The following is an 18,172-nucleotide window of genomic DNA, read 5'->3' as shown; positions in this document are numbered from 1 at the left end:
GCCTGTAATCCCAGGTACTTGGGAGGCTGAGACAGGAGACTCACTTGAACCTGGGAGGCGGAGGTTGCAGTGATCCAAGATCATGCCATTGCACACTCCAGCCCGGGCAACGAGAGCAAAACTCTATCTCAAAAAAAAATAATAAAAATAAATGAAATAAATTTTTAAAATAGGCGTGGCCTAGGAGTTGGGAGTTTAAGGAGGCAGTGACCTGTGTCTGTGCCACCGCACTCCAGCCTGGGTGACAGGGCAAGACACTGTCACACACAAAAAAAGGTTCTCCTGAGGCATGGTCTCCACTGACACAAAGCATACTGAGTACATGGGTCATCAAGAGCCCAGCCGCGGATGACTCGAAAGACACCTCCTCCTGCTTGGAGCTAAGTGTGGGGACCAAAGAGACAAGTGAAAGTCTGGGGCAAGGGGCTGCCCCAGCGTGGGGTGGGGGCTGGGGAGAAAGCCCTGGGAAGAATGTGACCTGAAGGAAACAGGAGGAGAGGGACCACTGAGATGGCCTCGGCCACAGCTGAATCCTGAGACCTGCAACTACGTCAGCATCCACAGCAGAGGAGAAATGGCAGGCGGGACTGAGTGAAGGACCTGGAGCTGGGAGAGCATCCTGGGTGAAGCAAGGGGCCTGATGTCACCCCGAGGTCCTCCCGAGAGAGGGCGGGAGGGTGAGACTCAGAGACTGGAAGAAGATGTGCTGTGGCTGTAAAGGGGGAGGAAGGGGCCCCGAGCCCAGGGATGCAGCACCTCTAGACGTTGGGAAAGGCAGAAATCTGGTTCTCCCCTGGAGCCCGCAGGAGGGCCCAGCCCTGTCCGTGCCCTGACTTTAGCCCAGCAAGGCCCATGTCGGGCTCCCAGCCCCAGAGCTGTGAGATGTGAGTCGCTTTGCACTCCTAGGCTTGGGGTCACTTTGCAACAGCCCCGGTAGACAGAGACAGAAGGTAGGATGGCAGGGTGTGCTGGGGCTGGGGAGCAGGTGCCGGGGTTGGGGAGCGGGTGAGAGTGACAGTTTCGGGGTCAGGGTTTCAGTTTGGGGAGAGGAGAAAGTTCTGGAAGTGGTGATGGTGGTGACGGTTGCACAACCACAAGAATGTACTCAGTACCACTGAGCTGTACGCTTGAAAATGGTAAAAATGGTAAATAAACCCCATACATTTTACCGCAATCAATGCAAATCAGGGCCAACGAGTGAGTCGTGCATGCCTACCGGGCTGCCGCTTGCCGGCCGGTCCTTGAGTGATGCCAGGACCTCATTCCACAGCTTGGCATTACTCTTGTCCTCTCTGATGAGGCTGCTCTGCTGGGCCGTAAGACTATAGGGCTCCACCTTGGTTTTCTTGGATGTCCGACGTGGGGACCCGGCCCTGCTCGGGCCACCTCCTGGAAGAGGGTGGGGTGCGTGAGGGAGGGGCGCGTGGCCGAGGGAGGGGCGCGTGGCCGAGGGAGGGGCGCGTGGCCGAGGGAGGGGCGTGTGACCGGAGCTGCCGGAGAGACGCCCACCTGCTCCCACACACACGACATGCTCACCCCACACCCACGAGATGCTCACCTGCCGACTTCCGCTTCCACTTGCCCTTGCCCGTCCTGGGGGACGCAAAGCCCCCCTCCTGCTGCTCCTCCTCCTCCCTCTTGCTGTTCTCCTTCTCTCGCTCTCGGTTGGCCAGGGCTTCCAGGTAGCCTTCTGGATACTTCAGGAGGAGGAGGGACAGCCGTATGAGTCAGGCTCGGGGCCCACACGCTACGCAGAGCCCGCTTTTCCAGCTTCCTTGCCAGGTCTGGGTTTCCAGACGCACCTGATCCCCAATCCCCCTGAAGAGCACAGGGTAGTCCTCCCTTATCTAGTTTTGCTGAGGTTTCAGTGACCCAAAGTCAACTGAAAATGTTACATGAAATATTCCAGAAACAATTCCTAAGTTGTAAACTGCACACTGTTCTGAGGCACATGATGAAACATTGCGTCGTCCCGCAGGCATGTGAACCTTCCCTTTGTCCAGCGTCTCGATTCTCCTGCCTCAGCCTCCCGAGTAGCTGGGGTTACAGGTGCCCGCCACCACACCGAGCTAATTTTTGTATTTTTAGTAGAGATGGGGCTTCACCATGTTGGCCAGGCTGGTCTTGAACTCCTGACCTCAAGTGATCCACCTGCCTCAGTCATCCAAAGTGCTGGGATTACAGGCTAAATATAAAATATTAATATTAAACACTATAATTTTTATTAAATAAGCCCAGCACTTTGGGAAGCCAAAGCAGGGGAATCGCATGAGCCCAGGAGTTTGAGACCAGCCTGGGCAACATAGCAAGATCCCCTCTCTACAAAAAATTTTAAAAAATTAGCCCAGCCTGGTGGCGTGCATCTGTAGTCCCAGCTACTCAGGAGCCTGAGGCAGGAGAATCGCTTGAGCCCAGGAGTTTGAGGCTGTAGTGAGCTATGATCACACCACTACACTCCAGCCTGGATGACAGAGCGAGACCTGGTCTCAAAAATAAAAATAATGGCCCCAAAGTGCAAGAGTAGGGATGCTGGCAATTTGGAAATGCTAAAGAGAAGCCAAAGATGCGAAACAGAGGTTGTGAATCTCATACTGTGCCTAATTTGTAGATTAAACTTAATCACCAGTCTACACGTATAGGAAAAAAACATTATATATTGACAGTTTGGTACTATCTCTGGTTTCAGGCATGTGCTGAGGACCTTCGAAGTGTCCCCCTGGTAAGGCGGGGACGCCTGTGAATTCAGCTCTTTGTTAACTGTGGAGCCTCAACCAATGGCTAATCCTGTCTAATCGCAAAGCTTCACTACGAACAAGAGGAGACTAAGAGGAGATAATCGGCCAAGCTCCACCTGGCAGGGTCGGGGTAAGCGCATTTAATGTGAGCGAACGCGGGTGACATGTTCAGCATCACATCCCGACAATAAGATCTCGTCGTCTTTACGATTTACATGAGGGCAGGCAAACTTCTGCCTCCAGGGCCCCTAGGGTGAATGTTTTCAAGCCTTATGGGTCTGGACCACAAGCGCTGAGGGCAGGCTACTTAAGTGAATGAGCATGACTGTTTCCCCAGAAACTTCACTTACGAACACCTGACCCCAGGGCCTTAGCTGGCCAAACTCTGATGATTCTGAGGACTCGGGTCCTCTCTGTTCTCACAGGGCATCATCACTCCATTTAGAAGGTACCTATAGTCACGTCTGACTCTCCAGTGTCTTGGGAAATCTTTGAGCTCCTTTCACATTCTTTATGTTGCAAGGGAGATGAGAGTCATTAAAAAAAAAATTAAATCCTGGCCAGGGTCAGCGGCTCACACCTGTAATCCCAGCACTTTGGGAGGTGGAAGCAGGTGGATCACCTGAGGTCACCAGCCTGACCAACATGGCGAAACCCTGTCTCTACTAGAAATACAAAAATTAGCTGGGCATGATGGTGCGCACCTGTGATCCCACCTATGCAGGAGGCTGAGGCGAGAGAATCACTTGAGCCTGGGAGGTGGAGGTTGCAATGAGCTGAGATCATGCCTGCACTCCAGCCTGGGTGACAGAGTGAGACTCTGTCTCCAAAAAAAAAAGGCTGGGAGCGGTGGCTTACATCTGTAATCCCAGCACTTTGGGAGGCACAGGCAGGATCACCTGAGGTCAGGAGTTCAAGACCAGCCTGACCAACATGGTGAAACCCCGTCTCTACTAAAAGTACAAAAATTAGCCAGGCGTGGTGGTGGGCACCTGTAATCCCAGCTACTCAGGAGGCTGAGGCAGGAGAATGGCTTGAACCTGGGAGGCAGAGGTTGCAGAGAGCCGAGATCCGACCACCGCACTCCAGCCTGGGTGACAGAACAAGACTCCATCTCAAAACAAACAAACAAAAAAAATCCTACTCCCAACAGAAGCTGAGGCTGTCTCTCCCATTACTATTTTTCTCTCTAGTTCCTCAGCTTCTGAAATTCCCCACTGTACAAATCCGTTCAAAAGACAACCTGAGCGACCCCCTTGGGTAGAGGACATCAGGCTCTCGACAGCAATTAAGATTCCTTAAATAGTCCCACGATTCATCTGCTGTAAAGCTTCTCCCCGCAATGAACAGACCACACCCTAACTGGTGCCGAAATGCTGCGCCGCTCGCTGAGTAAGCTCTTGGCAGGTCCCATGGCCACAGGGAGGTGAGAGATGGCTCGGGGATATTCATCTTCCCATTTTTCCATCCAGATCTCTCTGGATTCCACCAATTTGGTTGGTTTGTTTCTGCCTTTTTTTTTTTTTTTTTTTTTGATGAGCCGAGAAGTGAAAACAGAAGACACCAGATGCCTGACTGGTCGGCAGCGATCCCTTTACCAAGAGAACGAAGACAAGCAAGTCTGGTTTTCAACTCTGAGATGCGGCAGGCGGAGACGCAAATGTCATCTGCACCATTCCCATCACCCCCTGGCTGGAGGATTTATATGGGACAGCTAGCGGGGTGCCATCAGCTGGGGCCCTGGAAATTATTCTGGATCAGAGAGAAACAAGGGAAGCATGGGCCCAAGACGGGAGGCCTCCTGCAGTGTTCAGCACGGTCCAGAACATGAGCACCCCAAGCCCAGGCCGGGTCCATTCTGTGACCCGCGATGACCTTCAAGGATGACAGCCTCCAAGCAGGACACGTGGTGCCCAGGCGGGAAGTGAAGGATGACAGCCTCCAAGCAGGACACGTGGTGCCCAGGCGGGAAGTGAAGGATGACAGCCTCCAAGCAGGACACGTGGTGCCCAGGCGGGAAGTGAAGGATGACAGCCTCCAAGCAGGGCACGTGGTGCCCAGGCGGGAAGTGAAGGATGACAGCCTCCAAGCAGGACACGTGGTGCCCAGGCGGGAAGTGAAGGATGACAGCCTCCAAGCAGGACACGTGGTGCCCAGGCGGGAAGTGAAGGATGACAGCCTCCAAGCAGGACACGTGGTGCCCAGGCGGGAAGTGAAGGATGACAGCCTCCAAGCAGGGCACGTGGTGCCCAGGCGGGAAGTGAAGGATGACAGCCTCCAAGCAGGGCACGTGGTGCCCAGGCAGGAAGTGCCAGAGCCATCATGGAGCCCAGCAGTGCTCCTGTTTTGAGAGGGACTCTCACTCCGTCACCCAGGCTGCAGTGCAGTGGCGTAATCTCAGCTCACTATAACCTCCACCTTCTGGGTTCAAGCAATTCTCCTGCCTCAGCCAGCTCAGTAGCTGGGATTACAGGCACCCGCCACCATGCCCAGCTAATTTTTGTATTTTTAGTAGAGATGAGGTTTCACCATGTTGGCCAGGCTGGTCTTGAACTCCTGACCTTAAGTGATCCCATCCGCCTTGGCCTCCCAAAGTGCCATCCCCCATCCCAGACACACCTGCATGGTCAGCCCCAGCTTCTTGATCCGGTCCTTCCCCTCCTTCGTCCAAGGGCCAGGCTCGTCATCGTCCCTTCGCAGGAGGTAGCGCCACACGAGAAACCCGGACTTCCCCTTCTCGGGCCAGTATTTCACCACCTGCAGGGAGCAGGCATCAGTGTCAGCTCCATCAGAGGCAGCCCCGGCGGGGACAGAGCCCCCGGCCTCCTCAAGGGGCACTCACCTTGTAGATGCCATCGTAGCGGTTGCCCTCAGCGGGGGCGTACTTGCTATTCTTGCCACCCTTGACATTGCGCACCACCCTGACCGGCTTCCCCGACCGCCAGTCCTTGGCCTCGGCCCCTTCTTGGTCATTGATGGGAGCAAAGCAGTTGAGAGCCAGCGCCCTGCAGGGAGAGTCAGGACCCCACGCATTATAGGTGAGGGTGTGCCCCCCAAAAAGAAGAAACACAGGAGCCGGGAGTGGTGGCTCAGGCCTGTAATCCCAGCACTTTGGGAGGCTGAAGTAGGCAGATCACCTGAGGTCAGGAGTTCAAGACTAGCCTGGCCAACATGGTGAAACCCCGTCTCTACTAAAAATGCAAAAGTTAGCTGGGCGTGGTGGCGCGTGCCTGTAATTCCAGCTACTCAGGAGGCTGAGGCAGGCGAATCGCTTGAGCCTAGGAGGCAGAGGTTGCAGTGAGCCGAGATTATGCCACCGCACTCCAGCCTGGGTGACAGAGCGAGGTTCTGTCTCCAAAAAAAAAAAAAAAAAATTTAACATTTCAAAAAGTTATATATAATTTATAAAATAGGCCACACCCAGCCTACTATTTATTTGAGACAGGGTTGCTGGGTGCTGTGGCTCACGCCTCTAATCCCAGTACTCTGGGAGGCCAAGGCAGGAGGATTGCCTGAGCCCAGGAATTCAAGACCAGCCTGGCCAATGTGGCAAAACCCCATCTCCACACACACACAAAAAATTTAGCCAGGCGTGGTGGCATGCACCTGTAGTCCCAGCTACTCTGGAGGCTGAGGTGGGAGGATCAATGGAGCCCAAGGAGTTAGAGGCTGCAATGAGCTATGATCACACTGCTGCACTCCACCCTGGATAAGAGAGGGAGACCCTGCCTCAAAAAAACAAAACAAAGCACGCGCACACACACACACACACACACACACACACACAGTTAAAAAGAACAAAACAAACAAAAAGAGAAAGGGTGTCTCACTCTGTCACCCAGGCTGGAATGCAATGGCATGATCATGCCTTACTCACTGCAGCCTCCTGGGCTCAAGCCATCCTCCCACCTCCGGCTCCCAAGCTAGGACTATAGGCCCACACGACCATAACCAGCTAACTTTTTTGAAATTTTTTGTAATTTTAATTTTTCATAATTTTATGTTGTAGAAGTAGGTCTCAAACTCCTAGCCTCAAGCAATCCTCCTACCTCGGCCTCCCAAAGTGCGGGAACTACAGGCATGTGACACACCACCCATACATAGCCCATGTCTTTTTTAGATACTTGGTTACTGATTTTGTGAGAGTGTGTATGTGTGTCTATGCGCCAATTGTTTTAGATAATGGTATGAAAAACATTACATCTTACATTTTTACCTAGCCAGAGATCTCCTAAAGACATTTTTCAAAGGCGGAGTTAGAGTGTCAAGAATAGATCATTTATAAAGCTCTTCATACAAACAGGCAGAAGAGATTTCCAGAAAGAAGATGGTTCCAATTTGTATTTCTACCAACAGTGGAATGCTATTTCACTCCCTATCTCAACATTTTAGAATTTTTGGCCAACTTTATAGGGGAAACAAATAGTATCTCACCACAGCCTCAGTTTGTATTTGATTACAAAAGTTGAACAATTTATTGCGGCCACTGGCCATTTGCATTTCTTTTGTGCATTATTTGCAGTGGAGCGATCTCGGCTCACTGCAAGCTCCACCTCCCAGGTTCACGCCATTCTCCTGCCTCAGCCTCCCGAGTAGCTGGGACTATAGGCGCCCTCCACCACGCCAGGCTTTTTTTTTAGTGGAGATAGGGTTTCACCATGTTAGCCAGGATGATCTGGATCTCCTGATATCGTGATCCGCCCACCTCAGCCTCCCAAAGTGCTGGGATTACAGGCATGAGCCACCATGCCTGGCCTCTTGGCTTTCTTCTGCGAGTTTCTTTCTTTCTTGAGATGGAGTCTCACTCCTGTTACCCAGGCTGGAGTGCAATAGCGTGATTTCGGCTCATTGCAACCTCAGCCTCCTGGGTTCAAGCGATTCTGCCTCAGCCTCCCAAGTAGCTGGGATTACAGGTGCCTGCCACCACACCCAGCTAATTTTTGTATTTTTAGTAGAGACAGGGTTTCACCACGTTGGCCAGGCTAGTCTTGAACTCCTGACCTCAGGTGATCCACCTACCTCAGCCTCTCAAAGTGCTGGGATTACAGGCATGAGCCACTGTACCCGGCTCTTCCATGAGTTTCTTGTTGATTTGCAACAGCTCTTTATATGATAAAGACACAATCATCACGTGTCATGTCAAGAACTCCTCCTAGTCATCTGCCTTTTAATTTATAGGATTTATTTATGTAATATATTTATAATGTTTAGATAATCAAATCTGTCTTTTCCTTTGGGCTTTATAATGGTTTTCATGCTGAAAAAGTCCACCCCCATCCTGTAATCAGGGGCCAAGCAAATTCTGGCCTATCACATACTTTTGCAAATAAAATTCACTGGAACACAGCCACGCTCACTCACTTACATATGGTCTATGGCTGATTTTGTGCTACGACACAAGAGCTGAAGAGGTTCTCTGAATAGACTGTGTGACCTGCATAGCTGAAGCAATCTATTTTGGAGGGTTTTTTGTTTTTTGTTTTTTTTTTTTTTTTTTTTGGACAAGATCTCAGTCTGTTGCTCAAGCTGGAGTGCAGTGGCGCAATCTCAGCCCACTGCGGCCTCGACCTCCTGGGCTCAAGTGATCCTCCTGCCTCAGCCTCCTGACTAGCTGTGACTATAGGCACGTGCTAACACACCCAGCTAATTTTTTTATTTTTACTTTTTGTAGATGGGTTGTCTCACTACATTGCCCAAGCTGGTCTTGAACTCCTGAACTCAAGCGATCCTCGAGCCTTGGCCTCCTGAAGTGCGAGAATTACAGGCGTGAGCCACCAGGCCCATCATTAAGATACCTACTATCAGCCAGGCGCAGTGGCTCATGCCTGTAATACCAACATCGGGAGGCTGAGGAGGGCAGATCACCTGAAGTCAGGAGTTCGAGACCAGCCTGGCCAACATGGCGAAACCCCCCATCTCTACTAAAAATACAAAAATTAGCCAGGCGAGGTGGCAAGCACCTGTAATCCCAGCTACTTGGGAGGCTGAGGCATGAGAATCGCTTGAGCCCAGGAGGCAGAGGTTGCAGTGAGCAGAGAGTGCGCCACTGCACTCCAGCCTGGGCAACAGAGCAAGACTCTGCCTCAAAAAAAAAAAAAAAAAAAAAAAAAAAGATACCTATTATCTGGCCCCTTATAGGGAAGTTTGCTTTCATCCATCTGAATGGCTCACAGTATGTGGCACACATAAGGGAGGAACCAGTGTGCAGGCGCAGTGGCTCACGCCTGTAATCCCAGCACTTTGGGAGACAGAGGGAGGAACCAAATGCCAGGCATCACTATGTTCTACCATGCTCCTAATGAGACTATTACTTGCTGGACATGAGGCCCAAAACAGAACCAAGGACTCGGCAGATGTGCGTCAGCAAGGAAACAAGAAGGCTGATTCCACAAACCTGTTGGTGTTGGTGAGTTTCTGATCACAAGACTGTTCCGCGGTCCTCTTGTTGCCGGAAAGATCTCGACCACCACTACCTGTGTATGTGAAAAAATTCCCATGGTCCTGAAACAGACAAGAAGGCTGGGTGAACCCTCTGCAGAGGCAAAAAAAAAAAAAAAAAAAAAAGAGAGAGACTGCATTGAAAGCAAACCCCCCAGGATGGCTACTTTCAAAGCAACAGAAAATAACAAGTGTTGGTGAGAATGTGGGGAAATTGGAGCCCTTTGTAAACTGTTGGTGGGACTACAGAATGGTGAAGCGACTATACAGTGTGGTGCGTCCTCAAGAAACTTAAACAGAGGGCTGGGCATGGTGGCTCACACCTGTAATCCCAGCACTTTGGGAGGCTGGGGCGGGAGGATCGCTTAAGCCCAGGAGTTCAAGATCAGCCTGGGCAACATGGCGAAATCCCGTCGCCACAAAAAAATACAAAAATTAGCTTGGTGTGGCAGTGCCTGCCTGTAGTCCCAGCTTCTTGGGAGGCTGACATGGGAGGATCACTAGAGCCCAGAAGGTAGTGGCTGTAGTGAGTTGTGATCACAACACTGCACTCCAGCCAGAATGAGACTCGGTGTCCAAAAAAAAGAAAAAAAAAAAAAAAACACTCAACATGGAATTATCACAGGAGCCTTGAATTCCACTTCTGGATATACAACCAAAAGAATGGAAAACAGGGGCTGGAGATACTTGCACAGCCGTGTTCATAGCAGATCTATTCACAGCAGTAGAAAGGGGAAGGAACCTCAGTGCCCACGGACAGGCAGACAGATGAACACAGCACGGTCCCTCCCTCCACACAGCAGAATAGGACTCGGCCGTAAACGAAAGGGGAATCCAGACACATGCGACAACATGGACAAAGCAAGGACATCGGGCTCAGTGAGAGGAGCCAGGCACACAGGGACACAGGCCGTGTGATTCCCCTCCTAGCAGGTCTCCAGAGTCGTCAGTCACAGAGGCAGGAAGCAGGTTGGGCGGTGCCAGGGACTGGGAGGGGGTGGGGAGTGAGTGCTTCGTGGAGACGACGTTTCAGTTTGGGAAGATGAGAAAGTTCTGGAGATGGTGGTGGTAATGGCTGCATAGCAATGGGAATATACTTCACGCCACTGGGAACTGAGCATTTAAAAACGGCTAGGATGGGAAATTTTGTTCTATGTATTTTATCACCATCCAAAAAACTAGAGCAACCCTCCCCCACCCCTCCCACACACACACTCACCACATCATCCTCGTAGCCCCCCGCCAGGACTAGGGAGTACGCTCCATCATTGCTCCGGCCATGGATGCCAGCCACGTGGGGCCGATGGACACCCGACTCGCTGACCTGAGGATGCCACCAAGATATACATGGTGTCCTCTGCAATGACTGCTGCAGAGAAGCTCCACCGCCCTCCTCCTCCCTACCCCGAGGAGCCAGCGGCCTCACTTTTACGCCAAACTCGTCAGGCCTACGAGTCACCTACTATGTGTGCTGCTCGGCTAGAGATGGCCGGAGTTGAGCTGCACCATGGAAAAAAAAAAAAAAAAACACAGCTGGCTTGAACTCCAGCCCCATCAAGCGTGCATGGGGCAGCCTCACTGCTGATCTCTGATGCTCCTCTTCGGCCTCTAGAAAATGAGGGTGACAGCTGGACACGGCGGCTTATACCTGTAATCCCAGCACTTTTGGGGGCCAAGGTGGGTGGATCACTTGAGGTCAGGAGTTCAAGACCAGCCTGGCCAACAAGGTGAAACCCCATCTCTACTAAAAATACAAAAATTAGCCGGGCGTGGTGGCATGTCTCTGTGATCCCAGCTATTGGGGAGGCTGAGGCAGGAGAATCGCTTGAACCCAGGAGAGGGAGGTTGCAGTGAGCCAAGACCACACCACTGCACTCCAGCCTGGGCAACAGAGCAAGACTCTGTCTCAAAAAAAAGAAAAGTGGGGGTGACTGAGTTCTAAATGAGGTTATGATATAAAAGCCAGCCTTCATTGGGCCGGTTGAGGTGCAGCCTGCCACTCACTCCACAAAATGCCTTGAGAGGCCCTGGCCTGAACATGGGGTCCCAGCTGGCTGCTGAGCACCAGGGATACAGCGCTGCCCCAGGAGCTCCTAGCCCTGCACGCCTGGCCCCATGTCCACCGAGCTCAGTGCATCTCACCCAGGGGCAATCCTGCCTCCCAGGGGACACTCATGTCTGGAGATGTTTCTGGTTGTCATGACTTGGGGGGACATGGAGTGGGTGGGGGCCAGGGATGCTGCTCAGCACCCCGCAGTGCCCAGGATTGCCCCGCCCCAGAGAACCACCTGGCTCCAATGTCACTAGTACCAAAGTGTCTCGTCTGCCGTGACACACAGCCCACAGCTGACAGCGCCCAGCACTGTCAACACCCAGTCACAGGCAGGGGCTGCCCCAATGACAGATCACAACCAGCGCTGAGACAGGTCCCTTTTAGCAGATGCCACCCCTTCCCTGGGACAGGAGCTTTGGGAATGACCTTACGCGCCTCTGAGCAGAGGAGCACCAGCCCCCACCCCCAAGGATTCATTTCAGGTCCCTGGTAAAATAAGGAGTAAACCCAAACCTGCAGGCTTTCCACACCCCTCCTCGGCCAGCCAAGGCACCACTGGTAACCACCTTGGCCCCTGGCTGGCCAAAGCCAGGAGAAACTGCCCCCAGAAAAGCAGGACGAGCCCACGTGGCCCCTGGAGCCCCAGGACGCTGCAGGTACCTGGACTCGGAACCGCCACATGGTGCCCACGGGGATCCCCGGGATGGGTCCGTAGTGGTTGGACGGGACGATGGTGCATTCCTTGGTGCGGCCCACACAGGCCATGCCCTGTCCCAGGCACAGACACAAAGAACAACAGCGTGAGCCCTGGCAGGCGGGGAGGGGCCGTGGGTGCGTGGGGAGGACCCGCCTCACCTTGCCCCAGTCCCGCTGCGAGGACGACGTGGCCGAGGCCATCTTCGCCTTCTTCTTGCTCTCTCTCAGCCGCTCTCCCGCCAGCACCACCTCGCTGGCATCATTCCGGCACTCAGGGCAGTACCTGTGAGGTCGGGATTGTCACTGCCCACGCCCAGCCTGGCAGACGTCTCAGCCAACACATGCCCTCTGCCCACGCACCACGGACACGGCTCTCCCCACCTGGCACCACTACCATCCTCCCCTGTCCACATTGCAGGCCGCTTGGCACACGAGGCTGTTTACATTTAAATTCATTCGAACTAAGCCAGGCACGGTGGCTCACGCCTGTAATCCCAGCACTCTGGGAGGCTGAGGCGGGCAGATCACCTGAGGTCAGGAGTTCGAGACCAGCCTGGCCAACATGGTGAAATCCCATCTCTACTAAAAATACAAAAATTAGCCGGGCATGATGGTGGGCACCTGTAATCCCAGCTACTCGGGAGGCTGAGGCAGGAGAATCGCTTGAAACCAGGAGGCAGAGGTTGCAGTGAGCCGAGGTTGCACCACTGCACTCCAGCCTGGAGGACAGAGCAAGACTCCACCTCAAAAAAAAAAAAAAGCAGGTACTCTGTTGGCCTTCCACGGAGAATTCCACGGATCTTCCAACAGTGGCAGTGAACGCAATGTGGGATGTGGGAAATACACGCGCAGATTCCGTGGGTGCCTTCTCACTGCTGTGGACTCAGTTTCCCCATCTCTACGATGGGGGGGCAGGGCAACAGTAGCACCCATTTCTGTGCTGGAGGAATGACCACAGGCAGGTCCTCAGACCCGAGCCTAGCGCGTCACAACCTCCCCATCTACATCCGCAATTGTCATTATGCGCACCAGGAACACAGTGGCTACAAAACCTCCTCTCGCAGAAGCTGTGAAGCCCCCTGCGCTCTGTTCCCTGGCTGGCCACAGGTCTCACCCACTCAAGGAACATGGGAAGATTTCCTCACCACTCCCCCCACTTATTTTTTGTTTTTGAGACTGAGTCTCACTCTGTCGCCAGGCTTGAGTGCAGTGGCGCGATCTCAGCTCACGGCAACCTCCACCTCCCAGGTTCAAGGGATTCTCCTACCTCAGCCTCCCGAGTAGCTGGGATTACAGGCGCGTGACACCACGCTTGGCTAACTTTTTTGTATTTTTAGTAGAGATGGGGTTTCACCATCTTGGCCAGGCTGGTCTCAATCTCCTGACCTCGTGATCCACCCACCTTAGCCTCCCAAAGTGCTGGGATTACAGGCATGAGCCACTGCGCCTGACCTCATTTTTACTTTTCTAAAGAAATAGGGTCTCACTCCCATCACCCAGGCTGGAGTAGAGTGGCGCGATCACAGTTCACTGCACCCTCGACCTCCTGGGCTCCAGCGATCCGATCCTCCTACCTCAGCCTCCCAGGTGGCTGGGACCACAGGCAAGCGCCACCACGCCCAGCTAGTTTTCTTACATTTTTTGTAGAAATGGGGTCTCCAGGCCAGGCATGGTGGCTCACACCTGTAATCCCAGCACTTTGGAAGGCTGAGGCAGGCAGATCACTTGAGGTCAGGAGTGAAGAGACCAGCCTGGCCAAGATGGTGAAACCCCGTCTCTACTAAAAATACAAAAATTAGCCAGATGTGGTGGCGGGCACCTGTAATCCCAGCTACTCCAGAGGCTGAGGCACGAGAATTGCTTGAATCCGGGAGGAGGAGATTGCAGTGAGCCAAGATCGTGCCATTACACTCCAGCCTGGGCAACAGAGCCAGACTCCCTCTCAAGGCTGGGCGAGGTGGCTCACGCCTGTAATCCCAGCACTTTGGGAAGCCGAAACGGACGGATCACGAGGTCAGGGGATCAAGAACATCCTGGCTAACACGGTGAAACCCCGTCTCTACTAAAAATACAAATAATTAGCCGGGCATGGTGGCGGGCGCCTGTAGTCCCAGCTACTCGGGAGGCTGAGGCAGAATGGTGTGAACTCAGGAGGCAGAGCATGCAGTGAGCTGAGATCGCACCACTGCACTCCAGCCTGGGAGACAGTGAGACTCTGTCGCAAAAAAAAAAAAAAAAAAAGAAAGAAAAGAAAAAGAAAAAAGAAAAAAGACTCTGTCTAAAACAAACAAACAAACAAAACAGAAACAGTCTCTACGTCCCCCAGGCTGGTCTCGCGTTGCCCAGGCTGCTCTTGAACTCCTGAGCTCAAGCGATCCTCCCGCCTCGGCCTCCCAAAGCACTGGGATTGCAGGCGTGAGCCCCCGCACCTGCCCCTCTCCGGTCTCTCCTCAGTGCCCCTCTGGGGATTTGTAGGGGGCGCTCTGGTCTCCCCGCAGCGGGCAGGGCCGCACTCACCACTCGTCCTCGCTGGGAACACTGCTGAGGGGCGGGTCCAGGCAGTAGATGTGGAAGGCCATGTCGCACTCATCGCACATGAGCTGCTTGTCCGGGTCCTGCCGGCCCCCGCACAGGTGGCAGGCGCAGACCCGGCAGAGTCTGTTCACGTCGTCCTTGCAGTGCTTGCAGGACGGCCCGCTCTTTCCTGGGCACGGGGCGGCAGGGTCAGCTCCAGCGGGGCCCGGCCAAGCCAGAGACGGGACAAGAGCCCCCGCCCCGTGCCCACCGCGGAAGATGGGGAAAGGCTGGCTCAGAACTCACGTCTCATGGGGTTGTCAACCATGGGGCTCCCTTCACCCGGCCGCTCAATCTTGAAGACTTCGTCCACAAAGATGATCCGACAGTCGTTCAGAGAATCATCCCTGCAAGGAATGAGGACGCTGGAACATTCTGGCCTGCCGAGGCCCCTAAATCTACTCACGGCATTTGAACACCACCGGTTCTCAGGATGCCTGGGGCAACAGCTCAGCTACGCCCCCTGCACTGACAGAAGCAAGATGAAACGGAGCAGGGCGCAGTGGCTCATGCCTGTAATACCAACACTGGGAGGCCGAGGTCAGGAGTTCGAGACCAGCCTGGCCAACATGGTGAAACCCCGTCTCCACTGAAAATACAAAAATTAGCTGAGCTTGGAGGCGCGCGCCTGTAATCCCAGCTATTCGGGAGGCTGAGGCAGGAGAATCGCTTGAACCCAGAGGCAGAGGTTGCAGTGAGCCGAGATCGAGCCACTGCACTCCAGCCTGGGCGACAGGGCAAGACTCAGTCTCAAAAAAAAAAAAAAAAAAAAAAAAAAACACAAAAAAAACACGGAAACCAGAGTTTCATTGCAGGATGCCCTGGGGAGAATGAGTTTCAACCTTTGGCTAAGGAGCACCAAATCGACAAGAACCGACAAGCAAGACTCATAGAGGTTGGCCGGGCATGGTAGCTCAGACCTGTAATTCCAACACTTTGGGAGACCGAGGCAGGCCGATTACCTGAGGTCAGGAGTTCGAGACCAGCCTGGCCAACATGGTAAAATCCTGTCTCTACTAAAAATGCCAAAATTAGCCAGGCATGGTGGCGCGCACCTGTAATCCCAGCTACCCGGGAGGCTGAGGCAGAAGAATTGCTTGAACCCGGGAGGCAGAGGCTGAAGTGAGCCAAGATCGCTCCACTGCACTCCAGCCTGGGCGACAGAGTAAGACTCCATCTCATCAAAAAAAAAAAAAAAAAAAAAAAATCAAGTCGGGCACCGTGGATCACACCTGTAATCCCAGCACTTTGGGAGGCCAATGTGGGTGGATCACAAGGTCAGGAGTTCGAGACTAGCATGGCCAACATAGTGAAACCCCATCTGTACTAAGAATACAAGAATTAGCTGGGCGTGGCGGCCCGTGCCTGTAATCCCAGCTACTCAGGAGGCTGAGGCAGGAGAATCGCTTGAACCTGGGAAGTGGAGGTTGTGGTGAGCCGAGATGATCATGCCACTGCACTCCAGCATGGGCGACAGAGCAAGACTCGAAAAAAAAAAAAAAAAAATTCATAAAGGCAACGTTTGATCCAATGGCCTACATCAACATACAAGAACTCCTGTGAGTGAAACTGATCCCCCGAGATCAATAATCCGACATCTCCATCAGCAACGTCCAAGGAAAACAGCATTTGAACACACGCTGTGTGTGTATTCTAAATTTTCTAATAAGCACATTTAAGAGGTAAACATAGGTGTAAGTAATTGGAATATGTTCCATAGAATCCAGTGTAGACAAAAGATTATTTCAACATGGAATGAATATGAAAATGTTATTAATGAGCTACTTTACATTCTTCTTTCGTACCAGGTCTCTGAAAGCCCATGTGTATTTTTTTTTTTTTTTTTTTTTTTTTGAGACAGTCTCTCTCTGTCGCCCAGGCTGGAGTGCAGTGGCACGATCTCGGCTCACTGCAAGCTCTGCCTCCCGGGTTCACGCCATTCTCCTGCCTCAGCCTCCTGAGTAGCTGGGACTACAGGCGCCTGCCACCACGCCCAGCTAATTTTTTGTATTTTTAGTAGAGACGGGGATTTCACACCATGTTGGCTAGGCTGTTCTCAAACTCCTAACCTCAAGTGATCCGCCCACCTCCGCCTCTCCAAGTGCTGAAATTACAGGCATCGGTCACTGCGCCCAGCCTATGGTCTCGTTAAAGAATTCTATCAAACCTTTAAAGAAGAATTAACGTAAATTTTACACAATCTCTTCCAGAAAACAGAAAAAGGAGTAAACATTTCCCAGCTCACGTTATAAGGCTGGTATTGACCAAACCAACAAAGACCATACAAAACAAGAGAACTGCAGACCACTGTTTCTTATTAACTTAGTCAAATAAATCCTAAATTGGCCAGGCGAAGTGGCTCACGCCTGTAATCCTAACACTTTGGGAGGCCAAGGCGGGCAGATCACCAGAGGTCAGGAGTTCAAGATCAGCCTGGCCAACATGGAGAAACCCCACCTCTACTAAAAATACAAAAATAAGCTGGCTGTGCTGGCACGCACCTGTAATCCCAGCTACTCTGGAGGCTGAGGCAGGAGAATCGTTTGAATCCGGGAGGCGGAGGTTGCAGTGAGCCGAGATCACATCACCGCACTCCAGCCTGGGAAACAGAGCAAGACTCTGTCTCAAAAAAATAAACAAATCTTAAACAGCAAAAAATCCTGGAAACAGCTCAGATATCCAATGGGTCGTTTAAAAAAAAAAAAAAAAAAAAAAAAACAGTGGCCCATCTATACCACAGACTACTACTCAGGGATGAAAAGGAATGAGCTACTCATATGCGGTAACTTCAATGAATCTGTAATTATGGAGAGTCGGGAAAAAAAGAATCAATCCCAAAAGGTTACATACTGTGTGATTCCATTTATATAACGGAAATCCTTATTACAAAGTTGAAATTGTAAAAATCCTTGAAATTACAAAATTGTGTGAATGAAGAACAAAAGAGAGCGAGACTCTGTCTCCAACAAAAAAAAAAATTATTGCTTGCCGAGGGTCAGGGACCAGGTGGGGATGGGGAGGTGGGTTTGGCTATAAAAGGGGCAACAAGAAGGATTTTGTGGGGAAGAAACTCACTCTTGACTGTATCAATGTGAATATCCCAGTTGTGATAACACAGTATAGTTTATTAATATAAGATGTTACCACTGGGGGAAACTGAATAAAGGGTACACAGCCTTTTATTTTTTCCCCCACTTTTTTTTTTTTTTTGCAGACTCTCTTGCTGTTGCCTAGGCTGGAGGGCAGTGGTGTGATCATGGCCCACTGCAGCCTCGACCTCCCAGGCTCAAGCGATCCTCCCACCTCAGCCTCCCAAAGTGCTGGGACGACAGGCGTGAGCCACTGCGACTAGCCATCTCTACATTATAACTGCATGTGAATCTACAATGCAAGGTAAAATTTAATGAAAATGAATGATGAATGAATTGACCCCCACACTGCGGAGACACCAGTGTAGAAGTCAGCCCTGGCAAAGGCTGGTAGCTCCTAGCACTGCCCAGAGCAGGACCTGGGGCCCAGCCACCTATCTGAGCCTCCCAATCCCAGAGCCCACTCGGCCATCTCTGCCACCCATCCTCACATGTTGTCTCAGAGCACGCATCTCCCTGGTCTGTCATCTGCAGATCTGTCTCCCACACCAGGCTGGGTGCCTCCTAAGACAGCGACTGCAGCCGCG

At 52.3% G+C, this 18,172-nt stretch overlaps 1 protein-coding gene across 3 annotated transcripts in view; it reads right to left on the bottom strand.

Moving 5' to 3' along the window:
- The window catches only part of UHRF1 (ubiquitin like with PHD and ring finger domains 1), a 51,952-nt gene that overhangs the window by 6,071 nt on the left and 27,709 nt on the right, over positions 1 to 18,172 (bottom strand). For all 3 annotated transcript variants that reach the window (XM_054465539.2, XM_054465541.2, XM_054465540.2), the window contains 10 exons: positions 14,743 to 14,843; positions 14,440 to 14,626; positions 12,082 to 12,205; positions 11,887 to 11,994; positions 10,393 to 10,497; positions 9,130 to 9,236; positions 5,578 to 5,740; positions 5,355 to 5,492; positions 1,559 to 1,697; positions 1,217 to 1,389 (listed from right to left, as the gene is read on the bottom strand). In XM_054465539.2, coding sequence (XP_054321514.1) covers positions 1,217 to 1,389; positions 1,559 to 1,697; positions 5,355 to 5,492; positions 5,578 to 5,740; positions 9,130 to 9,236; positions 10,393 to 10,497; positions 11,887 to 11,994; positions 12,082 to 12,205; positions 14,440 to 14,626; positions 14,743 to 14,843 — 1,345 coding nt within the window. The remainder of the gene's footprint in view (positions 1 to 1,216; positions 1,390 to 1,558; positions 1,698 to 5,354; positions 5,493 to 5,577; positions 5,741 to 9,129; positions 9,237 to 10,392; positions 10,498 to 11,886; positions 11,995 to 12,081; positions 12,206 to 14,439; positions 14,627 to 14,742; positions 14,844 to 18,172) is intronic.

This window comes from Pongo pygmaeus, chromosome 20 (genome assembly GCF_028885625.2).
Source record: "Pongo pygmaeus isolate AG05252 chromosome 20, NHGRI_mPonPyg2-v2.0_pri, whole genome shotgun sequence".
In the NCBI taxonomy this organism is placed as follows: domain Eukaryota; kingdom Metazoa; phylum Chordata; class Mammalia; order Primates; family Hominidae; genus Pongo; species Pongo pygmaeus.
This window is presented reverse-complemented; position numbering and strand designations above follow the sequence as displayed.